The sequence below is a fragment of the Odontesthes bonariensis genome, chromosome 12 (genome assembly GCF_027942865.1).
Source record: "Odontesthes bonariensis isolate fOdoBon6 chromosome 12, fOdoBon6.hap1, whole genome shotgun sequence".
NCBI classification, from domain to species: Eukaryota; Metazoa; Chordata; class Actinopteri; order Atheriniformes; family Atherinopsidae; genus Odontesthes; species Odontesthes bonariensis.
The window spans coordinates 35,775,182-35,793,910 of NC_134517.1; the positions used below are offsets into that span (position 1 = coordinate 35,775,182).

Below are 18,729 nucleotides of genomic sequence, written 5' to 3' on the forward strand. Positions count from 1 at the left end.
TTTTCTTTGCTCTGAGCACCAATATTAAATGGATCCACTGACACTAAGTGCCACTTAAAGACATCATGCCGACTGTTGGATAATCTCACATATTGAGTGATGCACATTTGAAAAAGAACCAAAAACCCGTCCACCCTAAATGACCTCTGTACGACCCAAAGACGGAGGTGATGAGCAGGTGGTCGTACCTAGTTTCTCCTGGCAGAGGATGGGCACTGTGGTGTCAGGTCTGCTGAGGCCAATGGCGTTCTCAGCCCTGACTCTGAAGCGGTAGGTCTTTCCCTCATCCAGGCCGCTCACATGACTCTCAGGGATGCTCACGGTCTTCCACTCATCCCACTCCCTCTCCCCCTCTTCCTGATATTCCACCAGGAAGCCTGTGATCTCACTTCCTCCATCGCGATCGGGCCAGTTCCACACCAACCACACCTCGGTTTTGTCCACGTCGACATGGTGCAGATCTTTGGGAGGACCAGGAGGGACTGGAGGGATGAAAGTTCACAGAGTATTGGTGGCAGTTCAGATTCATTTACAGTCATAGTTGGGGGGTAGAACAAATTATTCTAAGACATGAATGCTAACAGTTGGACAGATATCCATCGTGTTGTTACTCACAGAGTGGGTTCATCGCCTTGATGGCCTTTGGCGTCTCAACGTATTCGCTCCGACCGAACTGGTTTTCAGCAGCGACTCTGAAGACGAAGGACGTGCCCTCCATCAGGTGCTTCAGCGTCATGCTGCGCTTCTTGGACGTGGAGCAGACGGGTACCCACTGAGTGGCTGCCACGTCTTTCTTCTCCACCACAAAGTTAGTGATGCGGGCACCGCCATTGTCCTCGGGGTCTTTCCATGACAGGTAGGCGGAGTCACACCTGACATCAGACACTCTGAGGTGCTGAATGGGGCCGGGTTTGTCTGGAGGTAACACAGAGTACATCAGAAACATACAAGGAACGTTTAGTGATAGGGAGGAGGGATATAATCTAATCTAAGGGGAGACCTAAATTTAAAAAAAAACAAAGGTCCGAACAAATATGAAAAGCGTGTGCGTATCGAGCTGTGGGGGGGACTCTGTGGAACAGTCTGGAGACAGAAATAAAACAAAGTGCAAATATAATTCTGTTTAAAAAAAAGGTACAAAAAAATATTTTTAAACAAGTACATGGAAGAGGAAGTATGTTAACGGAGGACGATGAGGGATAAATATATGAATAGAATAGGGTTAATTGTTATATTGTAATTTAATTAGTATATGGTATATTTTATTTATGGGGATAGTTATATATATATATATATATATATATATTCATATTTACAAGGATATGTGTGCAGTATATATTTATTTTTGTGATTATATATTTATTTAGATATTTAGGAAGTGTATATATGATATATATTTATAAAGGTGTATTGTAGTTAGGATATTTACAAACTGAAGAGTAGTTAAAAAGGGGTGGAAAACTAAAAAAGTATTGTACTTCTTCCCATTCCTTTTTCGAACAATGTGCAGTGTTTTGCTATGTATTAGCACTTTGTTTATTTTTTTAAATTTCTCTTTTTCTTTCTTTTGTATGTACAAATAGTTACATACATTTTCTTTTTTATACATGTTCGAAAATAAAAATCTATCAAAGAAAATGGTTGAGCACGATCAGCTCTCCCATTGCTTCCCATCCGTCTCAACACTGATCACCCATAATGCAGCACTCACCCAGAACCAGCACCGTGCAGGTGACGGTCTTGGATCCGACCGGATTCTCCACAGTTAGGGTGTAGTCTCCGGAGTCGTCGCGGTTACAGAATCTCATCTCCAGCTTGGTGCCGGCCTGGTTGGTGTCGATGTCAGCCCTGGTGGGCACATCTGCCTCGTTCTTCTTCCAGGTGACGGTGGGGAACGGGACGCCTTTGATGGCAGCCATCAGAATGATGTGAGTGCCAGCCATGGCCTTCACCTCTCGGGTCATTCCAGCGTCCAGGATCAGTTCTGGAGGCTCTGCCATGAAAGACATCCACAGGCGAATCAGAGAGGGTCACAGGGACATCACACTGTGAAATATAATACCTGAATTCAGACACTTCTGGAAAACTGAATCAATGTCTCACCAAGTCTGTCCTGCACTCTGATTGGCTCCTTCAGGTAGGCTGGGTCAGACTCTCCGGCAGCGTTGACGGCCATGACTCTGAAGCGGTACAGGGCACCGTCTTCCAGGCTGATCACCTTGAACTTTGTCTCATGGCAGGAATCTGGAGTCTGGTTCACCTGATGACAGCAGCAGGGGAAGAGTTCAGCATCACGTTTCACTCAGAGAACAAGAGGATAAAACCAAGAGGATAAAACCAAGAGGATAAAACCAAGAGGTTAAAACCAAGAGGATAAAACCAAGAGGATAAAACCAACAGGATAAAACCAAGAGGATAAAACCAACAGGATAAAACCAACAGGATAAAACCAACAGGATAAAACCAAGAGGATAAACACACTAAACACACACGAGACAGCGACGATGGCGACGAGCCAGGGAAGTTGAAAGGTAGCGTTCTCTAACTGGAAGTACCGGCACTACTTCTCACTCGTGGAGATAAAAGGCAAGAATGTGTATGTAACATGCACGCTATGCCCAGGGAAAAAAACTTTATCCACGTCCGCCTCATGTAACTCAAATCTAATGAAGCACCTTACATCAACCTATGCGAATATGACACTTGTTGCTTCTGCAGCTGCTAACCCAACCCCAAGCCCAAAGGCAGCTAGCTAACCCAACCCCAGGCCCAAAGGCAGCTAGCTAACCCAACCCCAAGCCCAAAGGCAGCTAGCTAACCCAACCCCAAGCCCAAAGGCAGCTAGCTAACCCAACCCCAAGCCCAAATGCAGCTAGCTAACCCAACCCCAAGCCCAAAGGCAGCTGCTAACCCAACCCCAAGCCCAAAGGCAGCTAGCTAACCCAACCCCAAGCCCAAAGGCAGCTAGCTAACCCAACCCCAAGCCCAAAGGCAGCTAGCTAACCCATCCCCAGGCCCAAAGGCAGCTAGCTAACCCAACCCCAGGCCCAAAGGCAGCTGCTAACCCAACCCCAAGCCCAAAGGCAGCTAGCTAACCCATCCCCAGGCCCAAAGGCAGCTAGCTAACCCAACCCCAAGCCCAAAGGCAGCTGCTAACCCAACCCCAAGCCCAAATGCAGCTAGCTAACCCAACCCCAAGCCCAAAGGCAGCTAGCTAACCCAACCCCAAGCCCAAAGGCAGCTAGCTAACCCATCCCCAGGCCCAAAGGCAGCTAGCTAACCCAACCCCAAGCCCAAAGGCAGCTAGCTAACCCAACCCCAAGCCCAAAGGCAGCTAGCTAACCCAACCCCAAGCCCAAATGCAGCTAGCTAACCCAACCCCAAGCCCAAAGGCTGCTAGCTAACCCAACCCCAAGCCCAAAGGCAGCTAGCTAACCCAACCCCAGGCCCAAAGGCAGGAAAACAAACAACACTCCATTTTTCGGCTCAGAAACAGGTGACCACCATCACCATTTTATATTCAATATTTATGTTTTTATTTCTATGCATCATATGGCAGGCTGCAATCTATTGAGTTCAAATAAATACCGAATGTTCTAAATTACTGTATATAGTGTTTTTATTCTTCAATCAGTTAATATAAACATATTTGATGTTAAAGATATTATTGAACATAACAGCGTTATGGAACATAAAAAATAACGCCACAGTTACTTTGCTGAGTAACTAATTACTTTTACAATGAGGTAACTGAGTTACTAACTCAATTACTTTTTGGGAGCAGTAACTAGTAACTGTAACTAATTACTTTTTTAAAGTAACTTGACCAACACTGGCTAAAACCAACAGGATAAAACCAACAGGATAAAACCAACAGGATAAGACCAACAGGATAAAACCAACAGGATTTATAAAACCTAGTAGCTCACCTGGCTCCACTCCTCCTCTCCGGCCTTCTGGAACTCCAGCAGGTATCCTAAGATCTTTCCTCTGCCGGTGTCGGCGGGCGCCTCCCAGGACAGAGTCACAGACTCCTTGGTGAAGTCGACGGCCTGAAGGTTCACCGGCGGCCCGGGTTTCACTGTGGAGGACGGGAGGAGTTCTCGTGGTGAGTTTGAACTGCACTAATAGGAACGCGAGGTGTGCTTCTGAGAGGGGAACTCACCGATTGGATCTTTGGCGAAGACGGGTTTGGATGGTGGGCTCGGGTCTCCGGCTCCCACCTCGTTCTCAGCGCTGACTCTGAACTCGTATTCACAGCCTTTCAGCAGATCCATCACCCAGTACTCCACCTTTGGATGGATTCTCTCTGTGTTGCAGCGGACCCACCTGTGGGAAGAGGCAGATATTCTCGGATAATATTGGATTTTAATCAAATCAAATCAAATTTATTCAAATCCAGCTGCTCAGCTGCAGATATCCGGTAGTTCAGTGGGGGTGAGAGCTGTGTGGTGTGTACCTGTTGGCCTTGGTCTCCTTTCTCTCCACAATGTAGCCTGTGAGTGGTTTTCCTCCATCAGCCGGTGGCTCCCAGCTGATCAGGGCGGAGTCGTGGTACACCTCCTTCACCGCGGGCTGCTTCGGGGCGTCGGGCACCTCTGCGATACAAACAGACACGATGGTCAGACGCTGCTTCAGCTTGGACAACACCACCAGAGTAAATGAACTTTGTGAACCTACTGAAGACGTCTCGAGCTTTGGTCTCTGCTGACAGGAGGGGATCACTGATGCCGTAGATGTTCTGAGCCATGATCCGGATGATGTACTCTCTGCCCTCAATCAGCTTTGGAACCTGAAGCAACAAAAAGAAGAGGTGGGGCAGTTAAAAGAAATGCTTACGCAGCACAGGAAGTCAACCACAGACATCACAGATATGGCCCTGGTCATAGATGGCTGCTCCATCTCTCCATCAACAGATTTTAAAGACTCTATACCCTCTTTAGAATAATTCTATCCAGATTTGAGCAGTTTAACTATTGTAGTTTCCATACAGGACCTAGTTTAGGGTGATGAGAATACAAAAAAAAAGCAGTAAAATGGCCCTGTTCTGCATTTTCACAAATCAGAAAAAGGTTTCACAAATCCCAAACGAGGTTTTAATGAATCTATAGCCTCTTTAGAATAATTCCATCCAGATTTGAGCAGTTTAACTATTGTAGTTTCCATACAGGACCTAGTTTAGGGCGATCAAAATGCAAAAATCTAAAAAAAAGAATCTAAAAACACATTTCTTCTCCATGTCCTATTCTTCTTAACCCCCCCCCCCCCTTCTTTTCTCTTGTTAAGCGACCTCAAAAGGCGCTATATAAGTCCAAGTTATTAATATTATTATTATTATTATTATTATTATATCAGAGCCTGTTTCCTAAGTCTCAGGTACCGGCCACGGTGCCGGTCCGAGTCCCGTTTGTACTGGAAGATCCAGCTTGGCCTCCAGCGTCTCCTTCTCACCTTGCAGGTGGTCCTGGTGCAGGACGAGGTGACGGGCATCCACAGGTCTCGGTTGGTGTCCCTCTTCTCCACGATGTAGTTGGAGACGGCGCAGCCGCCGTCATCCAGGGGGGGGTTCCAGGAGATCACCATGTAGTTGTTGTAGACCTCGTCGAACACAACGGGGCCCTCTGGTGGCTGAGGACGGTCTGACAGGAGAGAAGCATTCACACCGGTCACACGTTTTCAAGCTTTCGTGTTTATTGGAGATGTCACTTTGTAACTTCACTGTTAAGTTACTTATTCAGCATAAAACATGTGTTTCCCAGGACTGATCCCACTCCCTCCCCATGGCTAGGGCTGCTCATTTAGCCCTCTGACTGAGCGGGAGCGGCTCTTATCTCTGTAAAACATAGATGAAGGACTGGGACTGCGCTTTATTCTTAGGATATTTCGCCTTGGATGTTCGAACATACAGTACTTTTCTGTACTTCAGGCATATTGATTGATATGTTCAAATTGATTCATTGATTTTCTTTCTTTCTTTATTTAGTCATTTACTGCCAGTGGAGATTAAACTTTCACCAAATGGAGACATTTTTAAATCCAGGTTAAAGACATTTCTGTTCTCATGTGTCTATGCATGAAATCTGCACGCTATCTTTGAACTTATCTGGAATGTTGCTGGTTTTTAAATTCATTTAAATGATTTTATTTGTTTCTCTTTATATTCTTTTATGTATTTTTAATGCTTCTTCCACTCCCTTTTGCAATGCTTTTATTTTATGTAAAGCACTTTGAATTGTTCTGTACATGAAATGTGCTACAAATAAGTTTGATTTGATTTGATTTTGATTTATTATTATTATTATTATTAGTTAGTAGTAGTATTTTTATTAGAATTGGTATTATTATTATTGTTGTTGTTAATATACAATCATTGTAAATATTAATAATTTTTTGAGCTACTTGACTAATTTGAATTTCCCCCATTGGGGGATGAATAAAGTATTTTTCTAATTCTATATGCAGACACTCAGCCCAGTCCAGAGTTTGTATTCCCATCATTTCTTTTATAAATGTTGGAGCCATCTTATGATTTTAGCTGGAATCGTGTTGCTTTGCAGGCTGACGGCCTCCAGCTCTCCTGAAGTGTTCACAGTTCGGTGTCTGTGCTGCGCTGCGACTCACCGACCACGGTGACGGCACAGACTCCCGTGCGCGCGCCGGCGGCGTTCTCCACGCTGACGCAGTAGCGCCCGCTGTGGTCCCTCTTGGCCTTGCTGATGTTGAGGCTGAGGTGGTGGGCGGAGCTGTGGAGGCCGATCTCCTCGTCCGCCTTCAGCTCCTCGTCGTTCTTGGTCCAGGCGACGGCCGGCGCCGGCTTGCCGCTGTAGCGTCCCGACAGCGTGCAGGCGTCTCCCACCTTCACCATCATCTTGTCCCTGAAGTCCAGGTCCAGCGCGGGAGGTTCTGAGAGTCATTTCAAGAAGATGATTACTATATACTGCATACTACATACTATATACTGCATACTACATACTGCATACTACATACTACATACTGCATACTACATACTACATACTGCATACTACATACTGCATACTACATACTGCATACTACATACTACATACTGCATACTACATACTGCATACTATATACTGCATACTACATACTACATACTGCATACTACATACTATATACTGCATACTACATACTACATACTGCATACTACATACTATATACTACATACTGCATACTATATACTGCATACTACATACAACATACTACATACTACATACTGCATACTACATACTGCATACTGCATACTACATACTGCATTCTACATACTGCATACTACATACTGCATACTACATACTGCATACTATATACTGCATACTACATACTATATACTGCATACTACATACTACATACTGCATACTACATACTATATACTGCATACTACATACTATATAGTGCATACTACATACTGCATACTACATACTACATACTGCATACTGCATACTACATACTGCATTCTACATACTGCATACTGCATACTACATACTGCATACTACATACTACATACTACATACTACATACTGCATACTACATACTACATACTGCATACTACATACTGCATTCTACATACTGCATACTACATACTACATACTACATACTGCATACTACATACTACATACTACATACTGCATACTACATACTACATACTGCATACTACATACTACATACTGCATACTACATACTGCATACTACATACTGCATACTACATACTACATACTGCATACTACATACTACATACTGCATACTACATACTGCATACTGCATACTACATACTACATACTGCATACTACATACTGCATACTGCATACTACATACTACATACTACATACTACATACTGCATACTACATACTACATACTACATACTACATACTGCATACTACATACTGCATACTACATACTGCATACTACATACTACATACTGCATACTACATACTACATACTGCATACTACATACTCATAGAAACAAGACAAACAGGTTGACTCGGCCGTCTCTGTTTTTTATTGGCGGTGAAGTGGCCGCTGCGTCTCTTACCGAGTTCGTCCTTGCACTGCACGGGTTTGGTGATGAAGGACGCCTTGCCCTGTCCCACCTGGTTGACGGCAGAGACTCTGAACTCGTGACTCGAGTTCTCCTTCAGCCCGGTCAGCGTGAACTTCCTGTCGATCAGCTTGTCCTCTCCGCCTATCCTTGTGAAACTGTCCCGGCCGATCATCCGAGACTCCAGGACGTACGCCGTGACCTCGGCGCCACCGTCGTATTTGGGCGCTCTCCAAGCCACGGAGACGGAATCCTTGGTAACCGCGGTGACGATCAGGTCCTCCGGACGCTCGGGGACGGCTGCAGGAGGCACAGATGGGATGAAATGAGTTCTAGGACTTTATTTCCATTCCTTTCATTCTTTTTTGTTTGATTTCCAAGATGTCAAATCATCATTTAAACAAAAGCACATTGTTTCAGAGCTTAAATCCTAATAAATCTTGATGTTTTATGATGTAAATGTGAAATAAAGAGGCTCAAAGATGACCTCTCTCCTGTTTTAAAACAAAAGGATCTCGTGTAGTTTCCTCTCTTTAGCTTCTCCCTCATAAACAAATGTATATTTTATGGAGCTGGGAGGGGAGAACCAGATCTGAGCCGTCCCACTCACAGATCGGGTCCTTGATGAGCACCATCTTGTCGGTCTCGATGAACGGTCCCATGCCGATGATGTTCTCGGCTGCGATCCTGAAGAAGTAGCCTTTGCCATCGAGGAGTCCCTGCACCACGGCGTTGTTCCTCGTCACCGTGTAGGACACCGAGGTCCAGCCCATGCGGTCGGACTCCCGCTTCTCGATGATGTAGTTGGTGACTGCAGAGCCGCCGTCGTCCTCGGGGGAGTACCAGGTCAGCTTGCAGGAGTCGGTGGTCAGATTCTCACCGGCGAAGGGAAGACCGACGGGTCCAGGTACGTCTGCGGGGCGAAGGGCAGGACGTCAGAAATCCCTTTTCAGCATTTCATTTGAGATAGTGGCTGTGTTCGAAACCGCATACTACATACTGCATACTACATACTGCATACTACATACTGCATACTGCATACTGCATACTACATACTACATACTACATACTGCATACTACATACTACATACTGCATACTACATACTGCATACTGCATACTACATACTATATACTGCATACTACATACTACATACTGCATACTACATACTGCATACTGCATACTACATACTGCATACTACATACTGCATACTGCATACTACATACTACATACTGCATACTACATACTACATACTGCATACTACATACTGCATACTGCATACTACATACTACATACTACATACTGCATACTACATACTACATACTACATACTGCATACTACATACTGCATACTACATACTACATACTACATATTGCATACTACATTCTACATACTGCATACTGCATACTGCATACTACATACTGCATACTACATACTGCATACTACATACTGCATACCGCATACTGCATACTACATACTGCATACTACATACTGCATACTACATACTACATACTGCATTCTACATACTGCCTACTACATACTGCATACTACATACTGCATACCGCATACTACATACTGCATACTACATACTGCATACTACATACTGCATACTACATACTACATACTGCATTCTACATACTACATACTGCATACTACATACTACATACTGCATACTGCATACCACATACTGATCGATCAGACAGTATGCAGAGCGTTTACCCACAATGCATTTCACTCCTGCCCGAGCTGAAATCAGCCGGCCTGAAGCTGATTTCCCTTAAGCTCTAAACTCTGTAAACTTTAGCAACATTTGAAACATTTTCAGGTGAGAAAGTAGTCGTTTAGATCCCCAATGTGTTGAAAACCTGACAAAATACCGGCTGTTTACAAGTTTGTTCTCACGAATTCGGCGCTACTAAAGCTAGCCGCAGTGAGCAACGCACTTCCGGTTATTTTCACAAAATAAAATACCCGTTGCCTTTTATCATAGGGAAAGCCATTACCATACAATTGGTGCTTTTGTTTTGAAAACAGGAAGTGAACCTACCCTCGTTGTAGCTAGCTTGAAACTGCCGTTTTGACAGGAAATGACGATCGGCGACGTCACGTTATGTTGCATCTTGGGTAGTTTGAGTATGAGTAGTAACCTCATGATGCATACCCAACATTTCAGAGAATCTAGTATGCATCCGGGAACTTCTCGCTTACTCAAACTCGCATACTAACTCAAAAAGTTAGTAGGAGAAGTATGAGAAGTATGCGGTTTCGAACACAGCCATTGTCTCCCACATAAACATCTCTGCTAAATCTCCATCTTTCCTGAAACTTCCCCCGTGACTCACCCAGGACCTCGACAATGACGGCCTTCCTCCTCTCTCCTCCCTCATTCTTGGCGCACAGCGTGTATATGCCCTGGTGTTGGCGTCTGCAGTTCTTGATGACCATGGAGTTAGAGATGCCCGTCGTCTCCACCACGGCCTCTTTGGGCACCTCGGCGTCGTCACGGCACCAGGTGATCTGTGGGGCGGGTTTGCCGGACACGTAGGCGATGATGCGGATGGTCGCGCCGGCGTGGACGACGATCTTCTCCTTCACCGAGGCATCCAGGTCCATCTCAGGAGGAACTGGAGAGGGAGAGAGTGTGTGTTGATCAGACGGGGTTGAGCTGCTCGCATTTCCTGCTGCTGCTGTGAAAGGCGATCAGAGTCTTACTTGTTCTGTCTTTGAGCTCGATCAGCTCAGACACAAGTCCTGGGTCTCCGACTCCGGCGGCATTCACGGCTCGGACTCTGAAGTTGAACAGACCGCCTTCCTTCAGACCGCTCACCACAAACTTGGTTCCTCTGACTTCCGTGTCCTTTGCCTGCAGAGACACACAAACACCATCAGGATCTTTGCTTCGGTAGCTTTTCTGAGCGGGGAGGCGTGAAGTGGAATCAGGGATTCTTCTCTTCTACCTTCTCCCAGCCCTCGTCGCTCTCCGGCTCCGTCTCCTCGGCATCGCTCAGCAGCAGCAGCTTCCTCTGGGCCTTCTTCTCCTCCTCCTCCTTGTTCACTTCCTTGAACTCCACAATGTATCCGGTCACCTTTGACCCTCCGTCCACGACCGGAGGAATCCACTCCAGCTCCGCCGTCGACTTGGTCCAGTCCGTCACCTTCGGGGTGGGCGGGCCTGGAGGCGCTGCTCACAGGGAAAGAGAAGCTTCAGCGTTTTGATGCAGCGTCATCAGAGTTATAAAGAATGAGCTGAAGAACAGCAGCTGGATGAGATAATCTGTTAAAACTGACTGAAAAACTGTGGTGCTGTGAATGCCCATCATCATACCCATATATTCTGGCTGTGTCCTAAATTAAGCCGTTTCTGGAAAGATGTTTTTGATGCTCTCAGAGAGCTTTTCAAACGTGATATTCCCCAAAGCCCTATTGTAACATTATTAGGAGAAATCCCTGAGAGGTATAGAAGGAAGGGATGTGAAATATCTCTTAAACATTCTGCTGACAGCAGCGCTAAAATGCAGAACCATCAGATGGCTAAAGCCAGATCCTCCTACTTATAATGTATGGATTCAAAAAATATGGGACATGTACCAGATGGAGCAAATGACATACTCATTAAGACTTCAGAAACCTATTTTTATTAAACGATGGAAACCTGTTATAGCTCTGCTAATACAATAAGTGTATAGCATAAGACTTCTGGTTAGGTGCTAAATACATTCACACCACCAGTCATTTGATACCTAGAGGGGATCTTTCCTTTTCTTTTCTTTCTTTTTTTTCTCCTCTCTTTCCTCCCTTCTTCTTTCTCTCCTTCCTTTAAAAAAATCATTTATTTTTTCTACTTATATTATTTTTTTTTCCCTTTCAAATTATCACTACTATTAAAATCATCATTATTTTTTTTTCTTTCTAAATTATGTTCAGTTATTTATCTTTATTTAATTTTCACTTCAAATCTGTGTAATTGGTCCTATGTTTTATTAGTTTTCATTTATTGAACCACTATATTTCATGAGTGTTGATTTTGCTAAGATGACGTGCAGCTGTAAACAGAAACAGGAAAACATGTACATGAAGGGAAATTTGACTTGTCATGTTACCATTGTGAAAAAATGAATAAAAATTAAGTTATAAAAAAAAAAAAAAACTGACTGAAAGCCCTGAGAACCAGGGGCGAGGCTAGGTTTTTTTTTAGTGGTGCCAAGGCCCCACCGTGATATAGCTCGGCACCCCCTGGCTCAGCACATTTTTTAAATATTATATTATGCACAAACACATTTTTTTTTTGCTCAAGGATTCATTATTTTAGTGACCATTTTATTTATTTTCTTGCATTTGTTTTTGTTTTAACTCTTTACTCCCAAAATAAATGTTGAGTTATCTTCAATATTTGTCTCAGGCTCTCTGTTATCCGTGTCGAGCCGCAGTCTTTTGAAATGAAGAGGTCAAAATTTAATGCTGTAGGGGAAAACACTACTCAAAGCAAAACTAATACGGCTCCAAAATTTATAAATGTACTAGTTCGCCTCAATTAGTGAGAAATAATGTGCCTCTGTGAGCACTGGGGGCTGGGCCCCCCTACAGACCAGATCCTAAAATCGCCACTGCTGAGAACGTTACAGTAAAAACATCTCACCGATGGGGTCTCTGCAGAGCACGGGGTCCGAGGGCATGCTGGGCAGCCCGCAGCCGGCGGCGTTGGCGGCGATGATCCTGAACTGGTACATGGCGCCCTCCAGCAGGCCGGTGACGTCCCAGTTGTTGCCGATCGGAAGCGCCCGGATGGCCTCGCGGCTGACGCGGGTCCAGCGCTTCGAGGTGGTTTCCTTCTTCTCGATGAAGTAGCCGGTGACGGGGGAGCCGCCGTCGTACTTGGGCTCGTCCCAGTTGACGGTCATGGACTCCAGACAGACGTCGGTCACCGTCGGCTTCTCACACTGACCCGGAACGGCTGCAGAGAGGCGGGCGGATCGTCAGGAACCGACTCAGCAGCACACAGACCGATCATATTCACAGGAAGCTTCAACTCAGCAGGAGATGTTGAGTTAAAGGGACAGTTCGCCTCTTCTGACATGAAGCTGTGTAACATCCCATATCAGCAACATCATTTATGAACATCTTCTTACCCCCTGCTGCGTCCTGTGAGCAGAGTTCCAGCCTCGTTTTGGTGTTGATGAAGGTAGTCCGGCTAGTTGGCTGGGGTTTAAAAAATAAAGCGTTTTGCTTCTCAAAACAATATGCGTTCAACAGAGTAATACATTTGCATCACAAAATGGTTCTCCAGGAAAAAGTCAGACCTCACAATCTCTTGGCCCTATTTTCTCTCCCTTCGTATCACTGCCTGCTGCCGCCTGCTGACAGCCGCGCCTGTTACGGTGTTTGCTGCTCGGTCTGCACAGCAGGCAGTGATACGAAGGGAGAGAAAATAGGGCCAAGAGATTGTGAGGTCTGACTTTTTCCTGGAGAACCATTTTGTGATGCAAATGTTTTACTCTGTTGAACGCATATTGTTCTGAGAAGCAAAACGCTTTATTTTTTAAACCCCAGCCAACTAGCTGGACTACCTTCATCAACACCAAAACGAGGCTGGAACTCTGCTCACAGGACGCAGCAGGGGGTAAGAAGATGTTCAGAAATGATGTTGCTGATATGGGATGTTACACAGCTTCATGTCAGAAGAGGCGAACTGTCCCTTTAAATGTGATGTCATGCGGATAAAAAGTTTGATGATGAAACGGACGCCCTGATCTGAACTTACTGAAGAGGTTTCTGGCCTTCTCAGGCTCACTGACGATCGGCGGCCCGACTCCGAACTTGTTCTGGGCCATGACCCTGAACTCGTACTCGTGGTTCTCCGTCAGCCTGGTCACCACGTAGGCGCACTCTTTGGGGTCGTTGGAGACGTGGACCCAGGACTTCCTGTTGTCTTCACGCTTCTCAATCACATAGTTGGTGATCTTGGACCCGCCGTCGTCTGTGGGAGGGCTCCAGGCCAGGCCGATCCTGTCCGCAAACACCTCGGTGAGCTTGACTGGTCCGACGGGTGGGCCCGGGGGTCCTGCGGAGGAAGGAGGGGGTCAGTACGGATCAACTCTGCATCTCTACATGCTCGTTTTATCTGAAAGCACTGGCTCAGGACAGTTTGAATCGTGTTGCTTCCAGCAGCTCCAACCACAACTGTACAATCCCTAAGTGCAGAACATCGTTTGGACAGTCAGTCTTTTCTTATAAAAGCTGTAAACTCTGGAACTCACTGCCCACAGATATTAAGTCCATCAGTGAGTTTAATTTGTTCACCTTTAAACTTAAATTTTGGCTTAAAACAAACCAAAACTGTACTCACTTGTAAAAATGTGAGAGTGAATGAATGAGATGAAAGTTTGAACTGCACTTCATCACTTGTTTGCAGCATTTAGCTGTTCTGCTGCAAACAAGTGGAACAAACTGCCAGTGGAGATTAAACTTTCACCAAATGGAGACATTTTTAAATCCAGGTTAAAAACATTTCTGTTCTCATGTGTCTATGCATGAAATCTGCACGATATCTTTGAACTTATCTGGACTGTTGCTGGTTTTTAAATTCATTTAAATGATTTTATTTGTTTCTCTTTATATTCTTTTATGTATTTTTAATGCTTCTTCCACTCCCTGCTGCAATGCTTTTATTTTATGTGAAGCACTTTGAACTGTTTTGTACAAGCACTGGAAAAAATGCCCCTCCAAAAATAAGTAAAAAAAACAACAAATAAAAGACGTTTTTGCTTGAAATAAGCAAAAAAATCTGCCAATGGAACTAGTGAAAATCGGCTTGTCAAGATTTCTTGAAATAAAATGTGATATTTAGGACTTTTGAGTTGTGATCTTGAAATTAGCTTAAAAACCTCTTCAAATGTAAAAAAAAAAAAGCTTGTTTCATATGATATGTGACTCAAAACAATTTGTTTTCAAGACTTTTTCATTTAACAAGATATTCCAGATGTATTGTCTTCAAACAAGTCCCTATATCTGGCTGAAATGGTGCTTGTTAGGCAGTTGTGTCTTATATTAAGTGTAATGAGATACTCAATGAGACAAATGTACTTGGTAAGATTTAGATTTTTTCCAGTGTGAAATGTGCTACAAATAAATTTGATTTGATTTAAAGGCGTTGCTCTTATTAAGGTCTTTGTCTGAATGAATGCCCAGGACACTGGTTTCCAGTCTGCAGGGTGTGATGGGAGCTGTGGTTTCTCACCCAGCACAGACAGCTTGATGTCCTTGGTGACGGTGCCCAGGCTGTTGCTGGCCGTCAGGCTGTAGAGGGCGCTGTCCGTCCGGCTGGCCTGCTGGATCAGCAGAGTGCACTTGTCCCGGGTCACCAGCTTGTTGACGTGCTGGTCGTAGTGGACGGCGGCCTTCTCCTCGGGTTTGGCCAGGCTGGCCTTGTGCCAGGTGAGCGTGGGGAACGGACAGCCGCTCACCCTCGCCACCACGCTTACGTCGCAGCCCTCCTCCCCTTCCATGGCCTCACGCAGCTCGATGGTGGGAGCGCCTGGAGAAACACACCAGAGTGGTCAGAAGCTGACCTCATCCCAACACAGACTAACATCAGCATCATGGCCGAGGTGGCGGACTCTCACAGGTCTGATCCTTGATCACCAGGGGGCCCACGGCGGCTGAGGGTCGGCTGGGTCCGGCAGCATTCACGGCTTTTACTCTGAACTCGTACTCTCCTCCCTGCAGATTGAGCAAAGATTATCAGAAAACTCAAAGATTATCAGAAAAACTCAAAGATTATCAGAAAAACTGGCCTCTTCAGGCATCTGTAACCGTGTGGAGCAGTGGGCTCAGCAGTGGGCTCAGTTCACCCTCTAGATCAGAGATACTCACTGCACGGCTCCTCAAGCTCTAACTGGTGCTCGCACTCTCATAGCAGCTTATAACAATGTGGTAACAATAACAATACATTTGTTCAAATAACACACAGCGAATACTGCACAGTATTAAGTATTAATTAAGGCTTAATAGTGTTTCCTAAAGGGGGCACACTGTTAAACCTGGCAACGCAGCCCGCTTACCCCTCCTGTTGTCCTGCGGGTCAAAAGTGAGCCACCACCATGTTTAGCTGTAGAAAAAATACCTTAAACTATCTTTTCCCAACTTGAAATGTTATGACTTTTCCTAAAGGGACCCCATCATTAGAAAAAGTCAGACTTTATGTTTGTTTATGTTTCCATGTGGGCTGTACACCACTAGGGTGCAAAGATTGTCTTATGGGTCATTTTTGACCCGTGAATTATAAAAACATTTAAACACCAGAAAAAAGTTCACTGTTTTTTTCCCTTTCAACATAATTAATTGTAATTTTGCTTTATCTTTACTTTATCTTAATTTGTCTTCTTGTATCATATTTATTTTGCTCTATTGTATTTCCTGACTTAATCTTTTTTTTCTGTAATCGAGTGCACTGCAAAAAAGGAATTTCCCGCAAGGGATTAATAAAGTAATTCTGATTCTGATTCTTATTATCTTATTTTATCTTATTCGATTTTGTTGTATTTTATTGCTTTCACTGTTCATTTATTGTTTTTATTTGTTTTTACTTCTTCTTCTTCTCTTTATTTATCACCTGCTGTAAAGCACTTTGGTTACACCGTAAGGATTGTCTGTAAAGGGCTGTAGAAATAAAGCACATTTACATTCTGAACACTTTAAAACAAAGAGTGTAAAACTGGGGGGCCGACCTCCTTCAGGTCCTCCACCACGAAGGTGAGCTCCTCCACGTCCCTCTTGTTGCACTGCTTCCAGGTCTCCTTCTCTTTGCCGCTGGTGTCCCAGCTCAAACGCTCGATGACGTAATGCTTCACCGGAGAGCCGCCGTTGTTTTTGGGAGGCTCCCAGCTCAGAGTGACGGTGTTCTTCGTCACCAGGTTGACCTTCAGCTTGGTCGGGGGGTCGGGCGGGTCTGAGGAAGAGGATGAGGAAGGTTAGATCTCAGTCCCAGAGGGGGTTGTGCTCTCTGTTTATGGCTGGTCAGCAGGCGTTGCTTACAGATGGGGTCTCTGGCCCGGACGGGGTCGGTGGTGACGGTGAACGGGCCGAATCCCAGCCTGTTCTCAGCTCTGACCCTGAACAGGTAGTCCTGACCCTCCAGCAGGCCTGGCACCACGTAGGCCTGGCTCGCACAGGCGTCATTCACCTGAACACAAACCAAATAGGCTCATCAGAGACCAGAACTCATGTTAAAATAAAACGACATTCAGACTTGGGAAAATCTGATGCGTTTAAACCAAGGCTGGGCAACGATTAAAATGTTTAATCTAATTAATCACATGATTTCCCTGATTAATCACGATTAATCGCATTTGTACGCAGAATCCAAAAATGAATCCAAAAGTAGTGTATAGCTTTTAGCATTTAGCTTTATTTTAAATGTGCTGCCATATGAATGAAAGTGCCATAACATTTGTTGTGCAAACACACTTTTAACATCAGCATCTTTCTGTAGTTTTTATGTAGAAGCCTCGCTCCACTGTCTGTTTCCTTGAATGACTTGCTGCTATCAGTTGTGTGTTTTGCCTTTAAGGGATATTTTAGACTGGAACTACTACGTTTTTTTATTTATTTTGAAATACGTGCTTTTATTGTTGAAACAAGTGAAACAGGAAGTAGCGCCGGTTAGCTCCGTTAGCTTCACACCTGTAGCGGTGATGTTAGCTGCTGGTTTATCTTTATTTTATTACTCCATGCATCGTGGTGTTTGCTGTAACTGTGTTAATGTGATGCATTCAACAGACTTTTACAATAATAAAACCTGCGTTAATGTGCGATAAAATAATGATCGGCGTTAAATAATTAACAAGTTAACGCGATAATAACGAGTTAACTCGCCCAGCCCTAGTTTAAAATCATGTAATAAATCTAACCAAGAGGGTCAGTTTGTGAGCTCAGGTTTGCAACATTTCAGGAGACTCTCACTTCCCTCTGCTCAACATTTATGGCAAAAGTTGGTTTTAAACTTAAACATTAAAAATCTCATCCGACGACATCAACGTTCTGTAAGTTTTTCTGGCTTTGAGCCTTTGTGCAGAGCTCAGGTACGACCCGTGGAACCCGTGGAACTCCTCTGAAAGGGAGGCTCACCTTGGTCCAGGCCTTGTCTGTGACAGCTTTCTTCTCGATAAAGTAGCTCTTGATTCTCTCCCCTCCGTCAGTATCCGGGAGTTTCCAGATCAGCCTCATGGTCGACCGGGTGACGTCGGTGACCTTCAGATGCTTCGGTGGTCCGGGAACGTCTACGGGCAGCAGAGAAAGAACGGTTACACATCGGCAGGCCTGAAATGATGAACACTTTCCCAGCGGAGGGAAACATTCATGGAGACTCATTCAGACGGGCGTCTGCAGGCTGGAGGACCAGACACAGGAAGTCAGACACGTACCGAGGACGATGACTCTGACGTTGACGTGTTTCTGCCCGGACTTGTTCTTGGCGGTGATGGTGTAACGCCCGGAGTGGCTCCTCAGGCTGACGGGGATGCTCACAACAGACGTGCCGTCTGTGGATTCCACCTGAACAGACAATCGAGAAGTGTTTTTTAGATTTTTTTTTTTTTTTAATTAATCTTTTTGGCAGACAGATAAACATACAAATCAGTGAAATCAAGAAAATTATAGATGTTTTCTGTCCCTTTTGAATATATC

General features: G+C 44.8%; 1 protein-coding gene across 28 annotated transcripts in view; it reads right to left on the bottom strand.

Annotated features, from left to right (window-relative positions):
• ttn.2 (titin, tandem duplicate 2) overlaps positions 1 to 18,729 on the bottom strand; it is a 246,485-nt gene that overhangs the window by 57,425 nt on the left and 170,331 nt on the right. For all 28 annotated transcript variants that reach the window (XM_075480277.1, XM_075480295.1, XM_075480294.1 and 25 more), the window contains 23 exons: positions 18,468 to 18,597; positions 18,172 to 18,323; positions 17,080 to 17,227; positions 16,773 to 16,993; positions 15,669 to 15,765; positions 15,284 to 15,580; positions 13,808 to 14,107; positions 12,686 to 13,000; positions 11,007 to 11,230; positions 10,762 to 10,912; positions 10,392 to 10,673; positions 8,662 to 8,964; positions 8,046 to 8,351; positions 6,622 to 6,903; positions 5,452 to 5,639; positions 4,681 to 4,792; positions 4,460 to 4,598; positions 4,166 to 4,329; positions 3,930 to 4,081; positions 2,104 to 2,260; positions 1,712 to 1,993; positions 616 to 915; positions 189 to 482 (listed from right to left, as the gene is read on the bottom strand). In XM_075480277.1, coding sequence (XP_075336392.1) covers positions 189 to 482; positions 616 to 915; positions 1,712 to 1,993; positions 2,104 to 2,260; positions 3,930 to 4,081; positions 4,166 to 4,329; positions 4,460 to 4,598; positions 4,681 to 4,792; positions 5,452 to 5,639; positions 6,622 to 6,903; positions 8,046 to 8,351; positions 8,662 to 8,964; positions 10,392 to 10,673; positions 10,762 to 10,912; positions 11,007 to 11,230; positions 12,686 to 13,000; positions 13,808 to 14,107; positions 15,284 to 15,580; positions 15,669 to 15,765; positions 16,773 to 16,993; positions 17,080 to 17,227; positions 18,172 to 18,323; positions 18,468 to 18,597 — 4,996 coding nt within the window. The remainder of the gene's footprint in view (positions 1 to 188; positions 483 to 615; positions 916 to 1,711; positions 1,994 to 2,103; positions 2,261 to 3,929; positions 4,082 to 4,165; positions 4,330 to 4,459; positions 4,599 to 4,680; positions 4,793 to 5,451; positions 5,640 to 6,621; positions 6,904 to 8,045; positions 8,352 to 8,661; positions 8,965 to 10,391; positions 10,674 to 10,761; positions 10,913 to 11,006; positions 11,231 to 12,685; positions 13,001 to 13,807; positions 14,108 to 15,283; positions 15,581 to 15,668; positions 15,766 to 16,772; positions 16,994 to 17,079; positions 17,228 to 18,171; positions 18,324 to 18,467; positions 18,598 to 18,729) is intronic.